This window comes from Nothoprocta perdicaria, unplaced genomic scaffold (genome assembly GCF_003342845.1).
Source record: "Nothoprocta perdicaria isolate Ctin4 unplaced genomic scaffold, notPer1 scaffold_2, whole genome shotgun sequence".
Classification (NCBI taxonomy): Eukaryota; Metazoa; Chordata; class Aves; order Tinamiformes; family Tinamidae; genus Nothoprocta; species Nothoprocta perdicaria.
Window position 1 is genome coordinate 3,128,796 of NW_020455204.1, and position 14,970 is coordinate 3,143,765.

General features: G+C 43.1%; 1 protein-coding gene across 1 annotated transcript in view; it reads right to left on the reverse strand.

The window, feature by feature from the left end:
* The window catches only part of PPIL2 (peptidylprolyl isomerase like 2), a 69,027-nt gene that overhangs the window by 53,813 nt on the left and 244 nt on the right, over window positions 1–14,970 (reverse strand). Inside the window, exons 2-7 of the mRNA XM_026037802.1 lie at window positions 14,885–14,934; window positions 13,987–14,032; window positions 13,013–13,075; window positions 12,797–12,852; window positions 10,824–10,841; window positions 4,396–4,425 (exon numbers count right to left, since the gene is read on the reverse strand). Of these exons, the coding sequence (XP_025893587.1) occupies window positions 4,396–4,425; window positions 10,824–10,841; window positions 12,797–12,852; window positions 13,013–13,075; window positions 13,987–14,032; window positions 14,885–14,934 (263 nt within the window). The remainder of the gene's footprint in view (window positions 1–4,395; window positions 4,426–10,823; window positions 10,842–12,796; window positions 12,853–13,012; window positions 13,076–13,986; window positions 14,033–14,884; window positions 14,935–14,970) is intronic.

Below are 14,970 nucleotides of genomic sequence, written 5' to 3' on the forward strand. Positions count from 1 at the left end.
AAAAAAAAAAAACAAGAAAAAAAAAATTAATCACAACAGAATCTAACCATGGAAATAAAAGCCAACAATGACATTGGTGTTGGTATTTTTATATTACACAACTAGTTAGTAATAAACTACAAGTCATTTGAATCATCACAATCCTGGAAATTTCACAGTTATAGACAGCCCACAAAAATGACGCTCAAGAAACCCAAGACTGGAAGATGATTTAGTTACAGTGTTGTAGTTTGATACAGTGCAGTGCTAAGACAAAGTGAGTAAACTTAAGAATTACTGCAACTTTATCTCGGCACATATCAAAAGSAGAGATGGCATAAGAAGGTAAGAGGCAAACATTATTGCTACTGCTCTGAAGGGACAACTCTGAAAAGACTCTGATAAAAGTCATAAAGCCAGCAAGTCATTTTGGCAGTCAAGCTTATTATTTTTTCTGACAAAGCCTTCGTTTTTCCTTTCTTTTAGCAGACTTGCAAGGGAGCCCACTCGATGACCACAGAATGCCAGTAAGGCGATGCCAGTAACGAAGAGAAGTAGAGCTGGGACGTGGGGATCCACGTTGGCGGCACCGGGGCAGTCTCCCGGAACGCAGTTTGGGAATGGTTAATCTCTGTAGCAATTTTGTGGATTATGGGACTRCGGCGACAGCCAATGGTGGGAGATTGTGCAGGCGAAGAGGCCGAGGTGCAACCTGGATGCCATGGGGTATGGATGAGCACCCCAGGACCATGGTGAGTTGCCCTACAGCGGCCCCGGGTGCAGCAGGACGCGCCGGGAGGGCGGGCAATGCTCAGCCGTGGCACCCAGCCCAGGCCCAAAGGCGAGCCCAGCTCACGGCGGCGTCAAAGCTGAGTCAGGACCTCCGGAATCCAAAAAGCCCTTAGATTGTATCAGCTGTCAGAAACAGTTTCCCTGCCAGATTCACCCTTAAAAGCACACGGAGCGCAGGCCTTTTAAAAGAAACAATCTGTTCTCTTCTCAAAACACGCACCTGAACGGATTAGGGATGTTCTTATAACCCAGACAGCTCTTTATAAACAGATCCAGGCGGAGACCTGCCAGCCGTGGCGCCAACCCCRGCAGTTCAATCGCGCCGGCAACCGAACCGTGGGACGCTACGTCAGGGGGTTCTCCACGTCCCGTCAAACTCCATCCTCTTGGTTCAGAGCACACCCGTTCTGACAGCTGGATTTGTTCCCCTGTAGGGGGGCACTTCTCTGCTTGTTTTCAGTCATCTGGCAGGCTAATTTGCTGCCAGGAAGGTGACTCTCTCTCTGGTTTATTAGCAAGGGGAACAAAGAGAGCCTGAGAGAGCTCGTAGGGAAAAGACAGAAAGCAAGAGAGAGGTCAGGATAGGTGATATTTGGTCCAGCAGTTTGGAGCYGCAAGATTAGCATTCTCAAGGAAAAAATCATCTGCACATTGCTGGGATAGAGACATACACAGCAAGGCAACAGCAATTCTCTAATGGCTAAGTGAATACAGACTTTTATTCATTTATTTATTTATATTTTTACTAGAACAAAATTGTCAAAGAAGTAGTAGGGAGATAGTGGAGSTGCCAAAATGAACATACGATCCTGGACAGATCTGTTCAGCCTAAACAGCTTATTAACACAAAGCAGCATCCATCTGTGCCCATGCTGTGGAACAACCCAGAAATTGCATGTAAAAAGAAAAAAGCATCTTTAGAGAGCTGACCTCTGGAACCATCAACAGTTTCAAAGGAAGGTCTTTAAGCTTTCTTCCTGGCAGACTTCAGCTTTCCCTGAAACATGTGAGCAAACCACCTTTACCCAGGAATGTGAACAGTCCTCCAGGAAAGGCTCTGGTGTGACGGAAGCCTCAGATTCACATCTGGCAAATTTGGAGGAACGCAGACTAAACTGCTGCACACCCTTCAGAAGCAACAAAAGCTGCAGGACACTTTCACCAGTCAAKGAACCATGTGTCACTACAAGTGCTACCAAGGCCTTGGACTCTCATTCTGTACTCAAGGAAATAGTTCCAAGCACTTCAGATCATATCTTCCATCCGGTTGCCATCCTGGGGTCTCTCTAATCCTCACCAAGGATGTTCTTCGTGCGAGCTGCTTATGAAGAGGGACAGAACGGACTGCAGGTTGCACATGAGAAAACAGGCAAGGAGGAGAAGGTAACGAGGGCTACATCTGAGAAATACTTGTAGATGCTGATCAACATTCTGTGATTCTGTGTAACATGTCTAACGTGGGGAAAGACAGGGTTCATTAGAGCAAATAGTTGGAGCACCAGGACAGCAAAAACAGGCTCTGATGGACCACAATGAGTTCCCGGGACTGACAAAGGTGGCACCGTACCCAAGAYGGGGCTGTCAGTGTCATCAGCCGTGTGTGGGACGGTGACGAGCAGGGATTCCGCCCTGCGAGCCCCATCTCCCACTGGGCCCGTTTTTGAAGACCTGCACATGTTGCACAGCACAGCAGAGCAGAAGCGAACATCTGAGACCCACAGCATCTTCTTTTCTTTCTGAGCTCTTCATTTCACGTGAAAACAGGATTATCCTGCATGGGGGTGAATCTGCTTTTATTTATTTTCCATCAAAAGTCAAAGCTTTCCAAGTGCCACCGCACAGTTTGTTGCCATGGAAATGGCCATTCTGTCACTAACAGAGGAGCCAGTTCCCAGCAAGAGGCTGCAGGAGTGAACGAGTCCTCGAATGAGTTAAAGTGCTTGTTTTCATCTATTTCTTATTAATAATAAAACATAAAGGAGCTAAAATACTGAATGTACAACTTGAGTTCAAAACTATTTCTAATCTGAGCATCCCCCATGCACCTACTACTAGTTTTTGCTAAATTTCCATTGAAAAGTGATGTTTATTAAAAACACTTTATCTCATTAAAATTCCAAGTTCATAATCAAAACTTGCAATCAAAACGAAATGCCACAAGCACGCACCACGCTCCCCCCCAAACAAAAACAAGAGCTGGATATTCACTTCTATAAATATTTTATGCAAGAACACTGCAAGGCAGACTCATTTAACCACACGTAACGCCAGCTGCTCCACAACAAGGGAGGGCTAAAAATACAAAAACAAACCCCCAAACCGTGCAGGCTTTTCCCTCAGCCGGCCCCTCCTCGCAGGCTCGCTTCYAGGGCGCCAGCCAAGGCTACTTTTGGCCGCGACCTACTTCGGCGCAGCAGCATCCAGCCCGCCCTGCTCCTCATCCCTGCCGTGATCCCAAAGGGCAGCTCCTTCCCCGCTGCACAAAGCCCTGGTCATGGAGACGGGGAGGTCAGTGGGGCACTGTGGCAGCTCTCGGAGGAAGCACGTTGCTCCTTTGCAATTCAGGCCCTCTTGGTCGTCGCCGCTTCGTGACGACGCGGGCGGTGATGCCGGCGCGGCGCTGGGGGACAGGCTCTGTGCAGCGCGGTCACGTCTGCTGGCCCCGCACGCGCCGGGAAAACCGGCACYGGGGGCTCACGCGAGCCCCCAGCCCCATGGCACAGAGCAGGCGAGGTGCAGCACTAAGCTGCATTCCCTAAGTTTTAGGGAATTAAAGCTCCCGTTTTATCGATGTTAATTGAATTAACATTAAATGGTAAACACATAGGAATCGGATCCCTTCCGAATGGCCTCCGGCAGGAACGCATTCCAACGTGCTGACCCTATCATGGGTAAAGATTCATGTGTCGAGTCTGGACTGTCAGTCAGCATCAGGTCAGAATCATCTAGTGCTGACACGACCATTTGGTAGGTTCCCACCCTCCCAAAACAAGCAACAAAGAATACTACAAATAGAAAACTAAACTAAATGTTAAAATCGAATGTTGCCTAGCAAGTACCAAACTCAGCTTAACAGCACATGAAATTTGTATTACATCTTTCATTCCTTTAAGGAGGCCTATTATTACATGCCTACAACTTTACATTTCAAGGAGTCATCGTATAATTTTTCCTAATGTACGACCTTCAAGAAAAATGAGGATAATAACTGAATGCTGGAACTGTATTTGAATAACTACATATATACTGTTACTTATTTCAGACTTTAAAGAGGCTTTATTGATAATGAAAAGCCCTGGAAACCCTCACTAATTCTGCACATTATGGGAACGCCACAGGAAACAGCAGCACTAGTTTAACCAGATAAGCCATATTCATATAGTTCAGTGAACTTTCCTTCCTTCATGAAAATTTTGGGGTCGGAAAAAAAAAAACAGGACTGAACAGTCTCTTGAATCAAGCAATCATCTCTATGTTCAATTCAACAGTAAAAATGCTAGATATTTATCATGTGGACAACTGCCTAGCAAGTGCTAAASAGAAGCTCAGTTCACTTCCAGTTAAGTACAGCTTCATCCAATACTTTTATCTAGCATGGAAACGTACACAAATATCCTTCTCTACCCTCTTCCAGACCACTAAATTTTAATTTAACTAACCCCAAACAGTTATTGAAACCTTGTCTAGAGAATCATAAAGACATATTTGATAACATACAGCACACAGATACTAKCAACAACATTGACATATCAAAGAGTACATTAATAGAAAATAACACAAGAAAAAGATGAGCTGTTTCATGAATAAGATTAAGCCTGCAACCTAAATGCAGTCAGAAGCATATCAATCAAGAAAGTATGCACCACCAAATCCAACAAGGTTTATGGAAACAGAGTCATGTAGCAGCTATTCCCCAAGCTAGTCCCCAATTTTAAAGAAGAACAGGCAAGCAAAGCTCTGTGGCAAACCGCATGCTGCATTTCATTTAAGGCCAGAGCATTTCACAGCTGCTAGTTTTTCAGGAGTCACATTCATGGAAACCCTGCACTGTGCACTTGCACCAAAACAAAGGAGAGAGGGGAAAAAAAATAAAAGAGACCATCTGTTCATTCTATAAAACCTACATGGAAATGCTTCTTTTGCTGCGGGGGAAACAATGCATTAGAAATAATGCTAGATGTGTTTAGCTGTTTGTGAYCAGAGCCTGCTCACTGGATAAAACRGATCCTATCACCACCACAATTCCTACAAGCAAGGCAGGAAGGAATCAAATAGCTTGGCCAGTGACTTCCCAAATCAGAGAATTAACAAATGCACTTTTGAAGACAGAAAAAAAGCCAACGTTTACTGGTGCTGCCTACCCTACTGCCTACTGTAACAGATACAGCTGTCTGCCTGCTACACGCAGGTACAATGTGGAAGAGAAACAGCCAAGAATTATTCATGTGCTCACCAGTAGGAAAGGAGAATCATCTTTCAGGTTATTAGCTAACCAGGACCTTCATCCCATTGACCTGCATGTGCTTTATGACCATYACCAGCTCGTTATGACACATGATGTTATGATTGCTCCTCTGGACAAGAATCATTTCCTAATATGCTTCTGTCCAAGGACCTTGGAAATTTATGGTCATCAGTCAAATATTAACTCCTGCAGCCTGTTGACGAAAAGCTAATAATTTCTAAAGCAAATGAGGTAAGAAGACATGGTCCGGTTGCTGTGTATTGAAGAGTTCATCTTGTTGAAAGTGAATTCTAGATATCTGAACAGATAGGCCTATATTATCCACTCAGATAAAAAACTCTCTCCAGGTGCATTTTTAATTAATCAGAAGAGAAGACTGGAACCACCCGTTTCTGAAAAACATGCTGCATTTCCTATATTCAGCTACAAACAAAGAACAGGAGGAACCACAGCACACTCTGGCTAATTCCTGCTTTTAAAAGTACCTGCTTCTGAAATGACCAAGGCTATGAAGAGAAAACTGTTAACTTACAYTGTGACAGCAACCTTCTTGTCTCAACACATACTCTGAAAACACTTTCTGATTTAAACTATCATTTATAATACATCAAAGTGTTATCAAAGTACTGCAAAAAGAGATTAGAAAATATTCTCCCCACTGTATGAGGCAGTTACCCAGCATTCTTTGTCTATAATTAAGATTACATATACTCAAAGAAGATAAATTAAAATTAAAGTAGATGCATAGAACGATGACTGTACTATTTGGGGAGCAGAGAACTCACAGGTAAGATGAACATATGACAGGAAAACACAAGTTCCAACAAGAAAACGTCAAAAAAAGCTTTGAATTCCTGTGTAACAAATACACAGCTGTAAACACCAACTAGGAGAAGAACAAGACTGACACAAATGGAATTGAGAACAAACTGCTCCAAAGCAAAATTTGCAAAAGATACCTRTCATATGGAAAGGCATCAGGACAACCTTCCAGCAACTGTAGGCAGSGATAAAGCAAATCTATTCAAGAACAGATTCAGAGAATGAAGTTTACAAAGTAAATTGCAGGAGAGTTGAAGACCTAAGAGAGTCTCACAGCGTTATGTTCCTGATCCTTTCATTCTTCTTTCTGCAACACAAGAAAAATCATCCCCAAGCTGGATTTCTCTAAATCATTTTTAAATAACAAGGCTCCCTTGGTTTTATTCCTGCAAGGGCTGTTCTCACCTCTGTGGTAAGCTATTACTCAGAACAGCACTGTATTGCTTCCCCCACTGGAACTTTGCTTTCTACAAATAAACAATAACAAGAACAACAACTCCTTCATTGCAAAACTGAAGTGAAAAAATATGAGTTTATCAAAGGAAACAAGGAAAACCAGCACATCCACCTGTGTAACAGCTGAACATTTGTGAACTGCATTGGACAAATCAGGATATATACCTTGATTTCTAAAGCTGAAGACGTGCCAACTTCTTCTGACATGCATGTAACAAGCTTCCCCTAGAGAAGACTTAAGTTTCTCCTTTATTCATCAGTAACGCTAAAGCCAAGTGAGACCTGAAGYTACCGATCCATCTAAATGATCATTCATTTTCAGTGCCCCAAGGAGAAAATGTAACAGGCTGCTTGGATGTCAGGTGTTGTCACAGATCCTGAGGAAAAAATCCCCATGAAAGGGGGATGAAGCACTCCTGATTTTTTCTAAATGATGAAAAAAATCTTCATTGGACAAATTATTTTTCMCTCATAATTAGATGGTCCCAGCACTCTAGAAATAGAAAAATAATGTGGAGATAGCCTGACTATATAAGGCTGCACAGTGTTTTCCTCTCACAGCATTTTATATTTAGACAAAGAATGAAAATGCTCCGAGTAAGCACGTTCTCTTTGGAAATAGTCAGAGCAAAGAAAACTTTTCAAGAGAGGGGAAAAAAAAAAAAGGTATAACTGAGGAGTTATGAGGAAGAGTTGACTCAAGCTGCAACACACCACCTATAAAAGACCCTCCAAATCCTAAGATAGTGTAACCGACACGTTGCAGGAAGGTCTGGACAAGTATTTAGGAAGTTCAYCGTACTCAACGTTATCTAGAACTCCTGCATTTTCCTGACAGAGTATTTCAGTGGCAGCTACTACTTCGGTGGCATGAAAAACATCTTCACACCACCGACTGCTGTCTGAGGCCATCCACTACTCGCTGCTCGTTAGCCAGAAACACACCTGGAATAACACAATTAAAACAGTAATTTGCAGAGAATTACTACATAATGCCTCAGAACTAAGATAAAACCCACAATCACTGCTGATTTAGCCAGKAAGGATCACACTACACGTGAACTTGTCCTCTTCCCCATTTCAGGCCAAAGATCTGTTCTACTCAGCTCACCCAATATGGGTGGTTTTATTTGGGCCCTTGGTCTTCTTTCCCTACAGCTCCTGCAACCCACTTGCCAGAATCCACTCCTGAAGCTTGCAGGCTCTATACTGACTATTCAACAGAATAATTTATAGCGAATTATAAAGATTTGGCTGGAATTTAACCTGTGCTTTAACACTGGTTCCCGCTATAAAGCGCTAGGTATTTCTCACACTTCTGACCCCCTGTAGTTTCTTTAGTTGCAATATTGTAAAACAAAACAAAAAAATACCCAAGTCCTCCTTCCCGGGCAAAGACATAATCGTCAGAGCTTAGTATCCTTGTATCCCTATTCTCAAAATATAAACATGATAAAAACACTTTAATGCTTAAGGAAGTTTCACCTTTGCTCCAATTTCTGTATCCTTTTCAGGCAGGATTTCCCTTATTCAGAGGGCCAAAGACTTCTTTAGAGCAGATAAAAAAAAGAAAAAAAAACAATGTTGTAAGGCTGTTTGTTCCTATTTAAAGTGTGATTAATACATTTAGAGGTAAGGGAGTAATCCTGCAACACACCATCTCCATTAACCTCATCAGCAAGCTTTTCCCACTTCAATACAGCAAATCATTTCTGAGAGTGCCTGAACTTCAGTTATCAAACAGAACAGAAAATGTGCTTTCACAAGCAAAGGAGGTACAAAGCCACCAGCCCTCGGGACAAGAATGAGCTCATAAATAGACTTAAGGAATGTAACTGAAAATGACTTCGCCAAAGTTTTAAAATAACACACTTGGTTACAAGCTTTTCTTTGGGGGTGAAAAAATAGCATTTCTGAAGGCACCTATAACGGCTCAGCCAAGTATGGCATTAACAAACTAATTTCAAGCAAATGATTTAAGAAAAGGCCCCGCCAATGTCTGCAGAGCAGTGCCAGGCTGAGGCGGTGTCCCCTGCGCCCGTCACCGCTGCAGGGCACCGTGATCTGCTCCCCAGGTGCGTTCAAAGAGCAGCTCAGACAGGCTGAGCAGCTGAGGCACACACCTGCACTGCCAGACATCTAAGACCCTCAATTATTTGATCATGTTAGTCATGATCTCAGCCCTCAATCATTTTTATTTGGTAAATAGAGGACTAAGAGYATGGAAGCAGAATAGCAAATATTTACCTTTGTGTGGAGCAAGCCTTTGGGCAGAACTCTCCCTTTTAAGAAGGTGGATCTGCCAGTGGGAATTCAGACTTGCAACCTTCCAACCCCAAAGCCAACCTTTACTTCCCATGTCACCGGCTCTACCTTCTGCTGCTTTTTCATCTCCGGGCCCCTTTTCACAGCCATCTTTTGCGGCAGGCCAAGCAGGTGGCTTTCACAGCTCTAGAAAAACCTCCCAATTTGAAAGATGAGATATTTCACTGAAAAGCACACCTGGAAAGAGTTTTGATTCCAACACTGTTTGGGGCAGGCACAAGGGCCAGACGCTACTGCAGAGCCACATCTGCAGGGATCGCAGAGCTACAGCCACTGCCTGCAGCGCCTCTTGGAGTCTTAGCTGGACTCTTTGGTGCATGTGAAGCCCAAGCTAAGTTAACTTGGGCACAAAGTCTTTTTGGTCCTTTCGAGACAGGTCAGTCACATAGCCCCTTCACAGAAATATTGCTTCTTGGGGTTATGCAGACTCAGCATATGGATTTTGGCTTGTTCTGAAAAGCACACCAAAAATTCACACAGATGAGTTTAATAACAGATGTCCTTAAAAACACCACTGGCTTTGGACCAGAGCCTTAGAAACAAATATAGAGCCAAACCAACTTGCAACTGTCCAAAAGCACTAAAATTCCACAGAAAAGTGAGAATAAGGGGCCAAGACTGCAGCTATTTCTGAAACAGGGGAGAGAGACTGTTTACCCAGGGCKATGGAGCCAGGCTCTACCAGAGCTGAAGCGCAACCACAATAATACAGTACACTCACACATTTTGAGAACAAACCAGTGAAAATAATAGGTCTCTGCATTGAAAACATAATAATACAAAAGAGAAAAACAACTCATACAGAAAATATCTGTGCAACAAAGAACTCTTTCCCCTGAAATTCCCGTTAAGAGGCAGGCTGCTGCTACCTTCCTGCAGCTCTATCATCTGCTCATACTTGAGATTCCAACAAGGGCGATAGGAGCTGAGCGGTCTCCTTTCCTGGAAGCGGCRGTCGCGAGGCAGCCGCATGGCCAGCGCTGGCAACGTGGCACGTCCTGACAAGCCCTGCAAGCCAAAGGGCTGCTCTCACTGAAAAGGAATGAGATAACTCTGACTTTCCCAGTTAGCCTTTATTTGATACAACTTCAGTGTAAACATAAGCTAGGGCAGCGTCCTGAAAAAGCTGACAAAAATGTAAGCAAGTCAACTGCATCGGACAGGCTGTGGGTCGGCTGCAAGAGATGCACTGCTTCCTCCAAAACCATCCGTGTAGTAACACAAGTGGGTTTTACTGTTACGCATCATGAAAAAGAAGAAAAAAAAAAGAATCTAAGGTTACTTTTTGGAATAGCTCATGGGAAACTCTAGGCAGAGGTCAATAGTGAATTGTTTCTCCTTAGATTCTACATAGAAGGATATTGGTGWCTACACTGCACCTCAAGAGGATATGCAGAAAAGCAAGAGGAAATATCATGAGAAATTACAGGGAAGAAGCGGAGTTTTTTTTAAAAAAATGGCACATCAAAGGATAAGTGCAATCTCACCATTGCAAAATTCCTTTAAAATGAAGATTAGTGCAATGGTTTAGGGTTCAGAAAAATCAGAGCAGTATGTATGACTGTATGTAGATCAGTTCCACAAACACAGAATTAATAAAAGACTAGCACAACTCTACCTCTGGGAAAGACTGCAAAGATAAACATATTAATGACTACAAGGCTCTCAAAATCTCCACTGAGGGGCCGCTTCAGAAACAAGATAACTAGGGAGAATTAGTGAGTTCCACAAGTGTGTCATTAGTAACACCTTTGCCAGGCAGCCTATTGATTTCTTTAAAATGTTTAGCCTGTAGCAAGCCACAACAGCACAGCTACAAGGTGCAAAGGGTTTCATTATCATTTTTAACTTCAGGATAGAAAAAGGAAAAATATTGTAGAGCTTCATCACTGTGACAAATCATGAGTCTGTTCAAAGCAACTTCCTCAGCTGTTTTACGAAACTGCCAGGCAGCTAATCTGGCTCAACTGTTTTTTAAACAAACCTGGAGACCTGCAGTCTGCTAAGCCACCAACTCATCACAGATCTCTCTTTTCTGGCTTCAGCTGTGAGCAAGTGGTACAAGTCACAGAAGGCACATACTCAGTGATGAGTTAAAYACAGGGTGATAAGCACTAAGCTGGGGGGCAATAAAGTCTAGAGCTGCACAAACTCAGCTGATTGACTTCCTCTGCACCTACCCTGCCTTGTCCCAGCACAGCCCTTCCTAGACTGACCAATTCCATCCCTCCCCCTCACAAAACTAKAAGTGTCTCTCTGGGAAATAAAGACCAAGTTACAGCATTTCTTTCAATCCCATTCTTCAAACCACAGCTCCATGGAGCTCTGCTCAGCAGGACTCTGCACTGGTACGAAGTGCAAACGTCCTTGTTTTACGAGTTGTGTGGACACCTTCGTCCTCTGCAGGACACAGTGGTACAGCACAAGTCAACCTTGGAATAAACAGTAAAGAGAAAGGGCTCCCCAAACAGCAAGTTACAGAAAAAGTGGGGACAAACACTGGAGAGAGGTAGGTGAGCTACAGAAACACAAGGCAGAATATGCGAGTGGATGTTAAAGCTGGACTTCATTTGTGCACTGATTGCTCACCAGGTAAATCCTGCACAATCTCACTTGTCTCCATCAGCAGCAATAACAACAGAGCGCTGCTGCTAAGGGACAAGGAGCCACTTAAAGTGCCACTAGCTTCCTCCATCGTGGAGCAACAGGGCTCCCAGCAGAACAGGCAGCGCACGAGGAAGAATGCAAATTAACTTGATGTAGCAGAACAACTCTGGRTCCACAGACCAGATGCCCTACATCAGTTTTCCACCCTGCGCTCCACAAGACCACTAGGCCCTTTGCATATCCTTATTATTTACCAGAAATACTTTTAAATCATACCAAGGTTCACACTACGAAATAAGAACAGGTGTCATGAAGTTGATGCCTGTAAAAATAAGCAAACTGGCAACATTCCAAAATTCCCGACTAACACATAGAACAGGTAGCAGGGGGCTGGCAAAGACAAATTAAATGGCTGTAATTCCTTTCCTTCAGGACAACAAATATTGGCTTCTTTGTGTGTAACTGCAGGCCTTTGATGAGCATCAAGCAAACACACTTGCAGTTTGCTATAACTCCAGAGATACCGAGTCCCAGACATGCTGCTCACATCTGCAGTTTGGAAACCTGCATCTGTGCTTAGCTTCTCCTCGTATCTGTCTGCAGGGAAGATCTTTAATCAAAACACAAGATGTTTCAAAGCTCATCTACCACAAAACAATCTGCAGACCAACCAGAAATTCTGTGCCATGGCTGACACCTAACGTTCAGGAAAGTAACTGCATTTACTCAAGGAAAACAAATATGTGATGCAGCAATTTCTATTTTTTTTTCTCTATGCCCTACTAAAGAATTCACTTTAAACACAATAGCAAAAATGTATTTCCCAGCAGGGGAATCTCCGCAATATTTCATTTTTATCTAGTATTTTACAGCTCCACACTACTGTACAAAGCAATCCAAAAACCATTTATCAGTCATCAATTCACCTTTTCATACATTGTTACCAGTAACACAGGAGTTCTCATACCCATCTATACATACGATACGAGCACAATACTCTGGGAATGCATATAAACAAACCGCTCACTTCCTCCACCACGTGCCACTTCCCCGGGCACCTCCACACMCACAGTCAGAGTCTATTTTGTGCTACAAAGATAAAAAGCAGGACAGCAGTGAGAATTCATCAGGTCTCAAATCTAAATGGTTCCTTTTTACTTTTTTAGCTAAAAAAGAGATTCCTGTACCTTATTTCAGCAAATTTAGTCTCACAAATATCATATTTCAAAATAACACTGCCATTCAAGTTCTTTTTGCTTTCATTAAAGTACTTCCATTTCTCGCACACATTAAACAGGAAACTGTATGTAAGGAAAAACAATAAATAATGTAAATACAACCATAATTTACTTACTTCTCCTGTGATTGGATTGGTTCCATATTTTTTTATCCAAGGAACAATGTTCCTGAAAACAGAGAGGATAAAGTTGTCACTAGAAATCTCTGTTTTTGATGGGCATGACTATTTTTGCCAACTGGACAAGAACAAAAGATGATCACACACAAGGTTGAAGCACAGAGGTCAGCAAGTCACAAAAACTAAGCCAACTACAGACAACAACTTACAGTATGTCAAAGACTGTCCCATCTGGGGTGCAAACTGGGTACTCAAATGGCTGCAGAGACAAACTAGAAAAAAAAMCATCAGACACTGTTTTAGCAAAATCATCTGGAAATCATGACAAAAGAACAAACACCACAYTGCTCATTTATTGAAGGCCAATACCAGTGAAATGTAAGTAGTTACCAATACGCACTATCTGATGCCATAGAAATTAGCTTCCTTATTTTGAAAGGAGCTGATGGAATTGTAGCTGCCAGTGCTCACATCCACACGGCCACCAAATGCCCACTGCAATATTCCCAAACCTGCTTCCGTTGTCAGGCCGGCTCCTGGCAGCACAACTGACGGCTCCAGCCTTTGCCTTCAGTGCTGCCTTTGCACTGAAGAGGGCTAGGGAGCAACCAGCTCCCACAGCAGCACCCCGTGTTAGGGCTGCTTCCATAAACCAGCCAGCTTTTTGCCAACCAACATTGTTGAAGGGGGTTGGTAGCTTCTTGAAATATCTAATTCACTATTTTAAAACACCTTTACAAATATTAATTTCACTCTTTTCACTCTAGTTCTTCAACTAAGTTCTAAGCACAAAATATAACATAAAAACTCCTTCAATCTAATCACTGCTTCACAAACATGAATGATTAAAAGAGATTCTTACTAGTGAAAAGCAGATATTCAAGTACCAGTTGCAGAGATTTTAAGACTTGAAGATGCTACTCAATGTTAATTGAAATATTTTAGCACACTTATGTATCATTTAATCCTCAGGTTCAATCTCAACAGACACTAATCAGGGGAAGTACTGGCACATAGGCAGTACTTACTGGAATATTTCTTGCCACATTAACTTCACAGCACAGGCAAGTCAATGAAAATAGCTACTTCAGAAGAACACGTAGCTTCAGTAATAGTTTAAGTTCAGCAGAYTATCATTTAATAATAATAATGTAACTTTGTTCTCTCTCTCTTCTGTTCTTACCTGCAGTGATCGAATGATAAACGCCTAAAATTAGTTCGTGGAAAATCTGTTTATGAAAAAGAAAACACAGGATTTTAATGAATATACAGCATTCCAAGTAAAAAAATACTCCTGAAGCTGTAACTAAGGACACAATAAACACCTGAAAGTTACACTTCCTAAGATATGCAGTGGCAGTGGAAAAATATACACTCAACCTTGCAAAACCAGCAAAAATCAAACTGCTAAGCATGAATTTGCATGAACTACAGAAAACAAAATAATTCTGTCACATTTAGAGTACTGAACTTAAATTAGATGGATAATACTGCTACTATCTTTAAGCTTTACAGTATCAGTAGATACAGATATGATAGAGGGCAGGGATTAGCTGCTCCRGGTATCATACTCCGCATTGTTACAGTTTCCACTCCAAACAGCTTGGAAGGCTCAAGATGAGCATTCCTGCTTTTAAGACTCCCCTTGCAAAGTCCGGCAGCTCAGACCCATGAGCTGCAACAGGAGGCTGCTCTGCTCGAGAGGCCATTTCACCAGCCACCCTGTGTCAAACCTGCCTACTTGCCCCAAGAACCTCAACGTGAAGGAACCAAAGGAGAGGACAGGATGAGCAGAACAAGCCTTGGAGGGCTCCAATAAAGCAAAGAGAAGGAGACTTTCATTATGTGAATAGAAAGAAACCAGAATGGAAACCAAGAAAGATGCAGCAATRGGAGCAGGATGTCTGCCAAGGTCCAGGCCACAAGGGAGGAGGGCAGCACCCAGAGCACGATRTTTTTCCAGTGAGGAGGGATATCGGCAGCACTCCTAAGTGCTGCTGCAAGGGCCCAGCACCAAAAGCCGGGCGAGGACGGGGCTGCAGCAGGGCAGAGGGGCCGGGGCAGAGCTGGACGCCACTCACCCGCCTTCTTCCCTCCGTAGAACTGCGTGTACTCGGTGCACGTGATGTACCTGGCGAGACAGGGGTGTCACCGGCGGGGCCGCAGC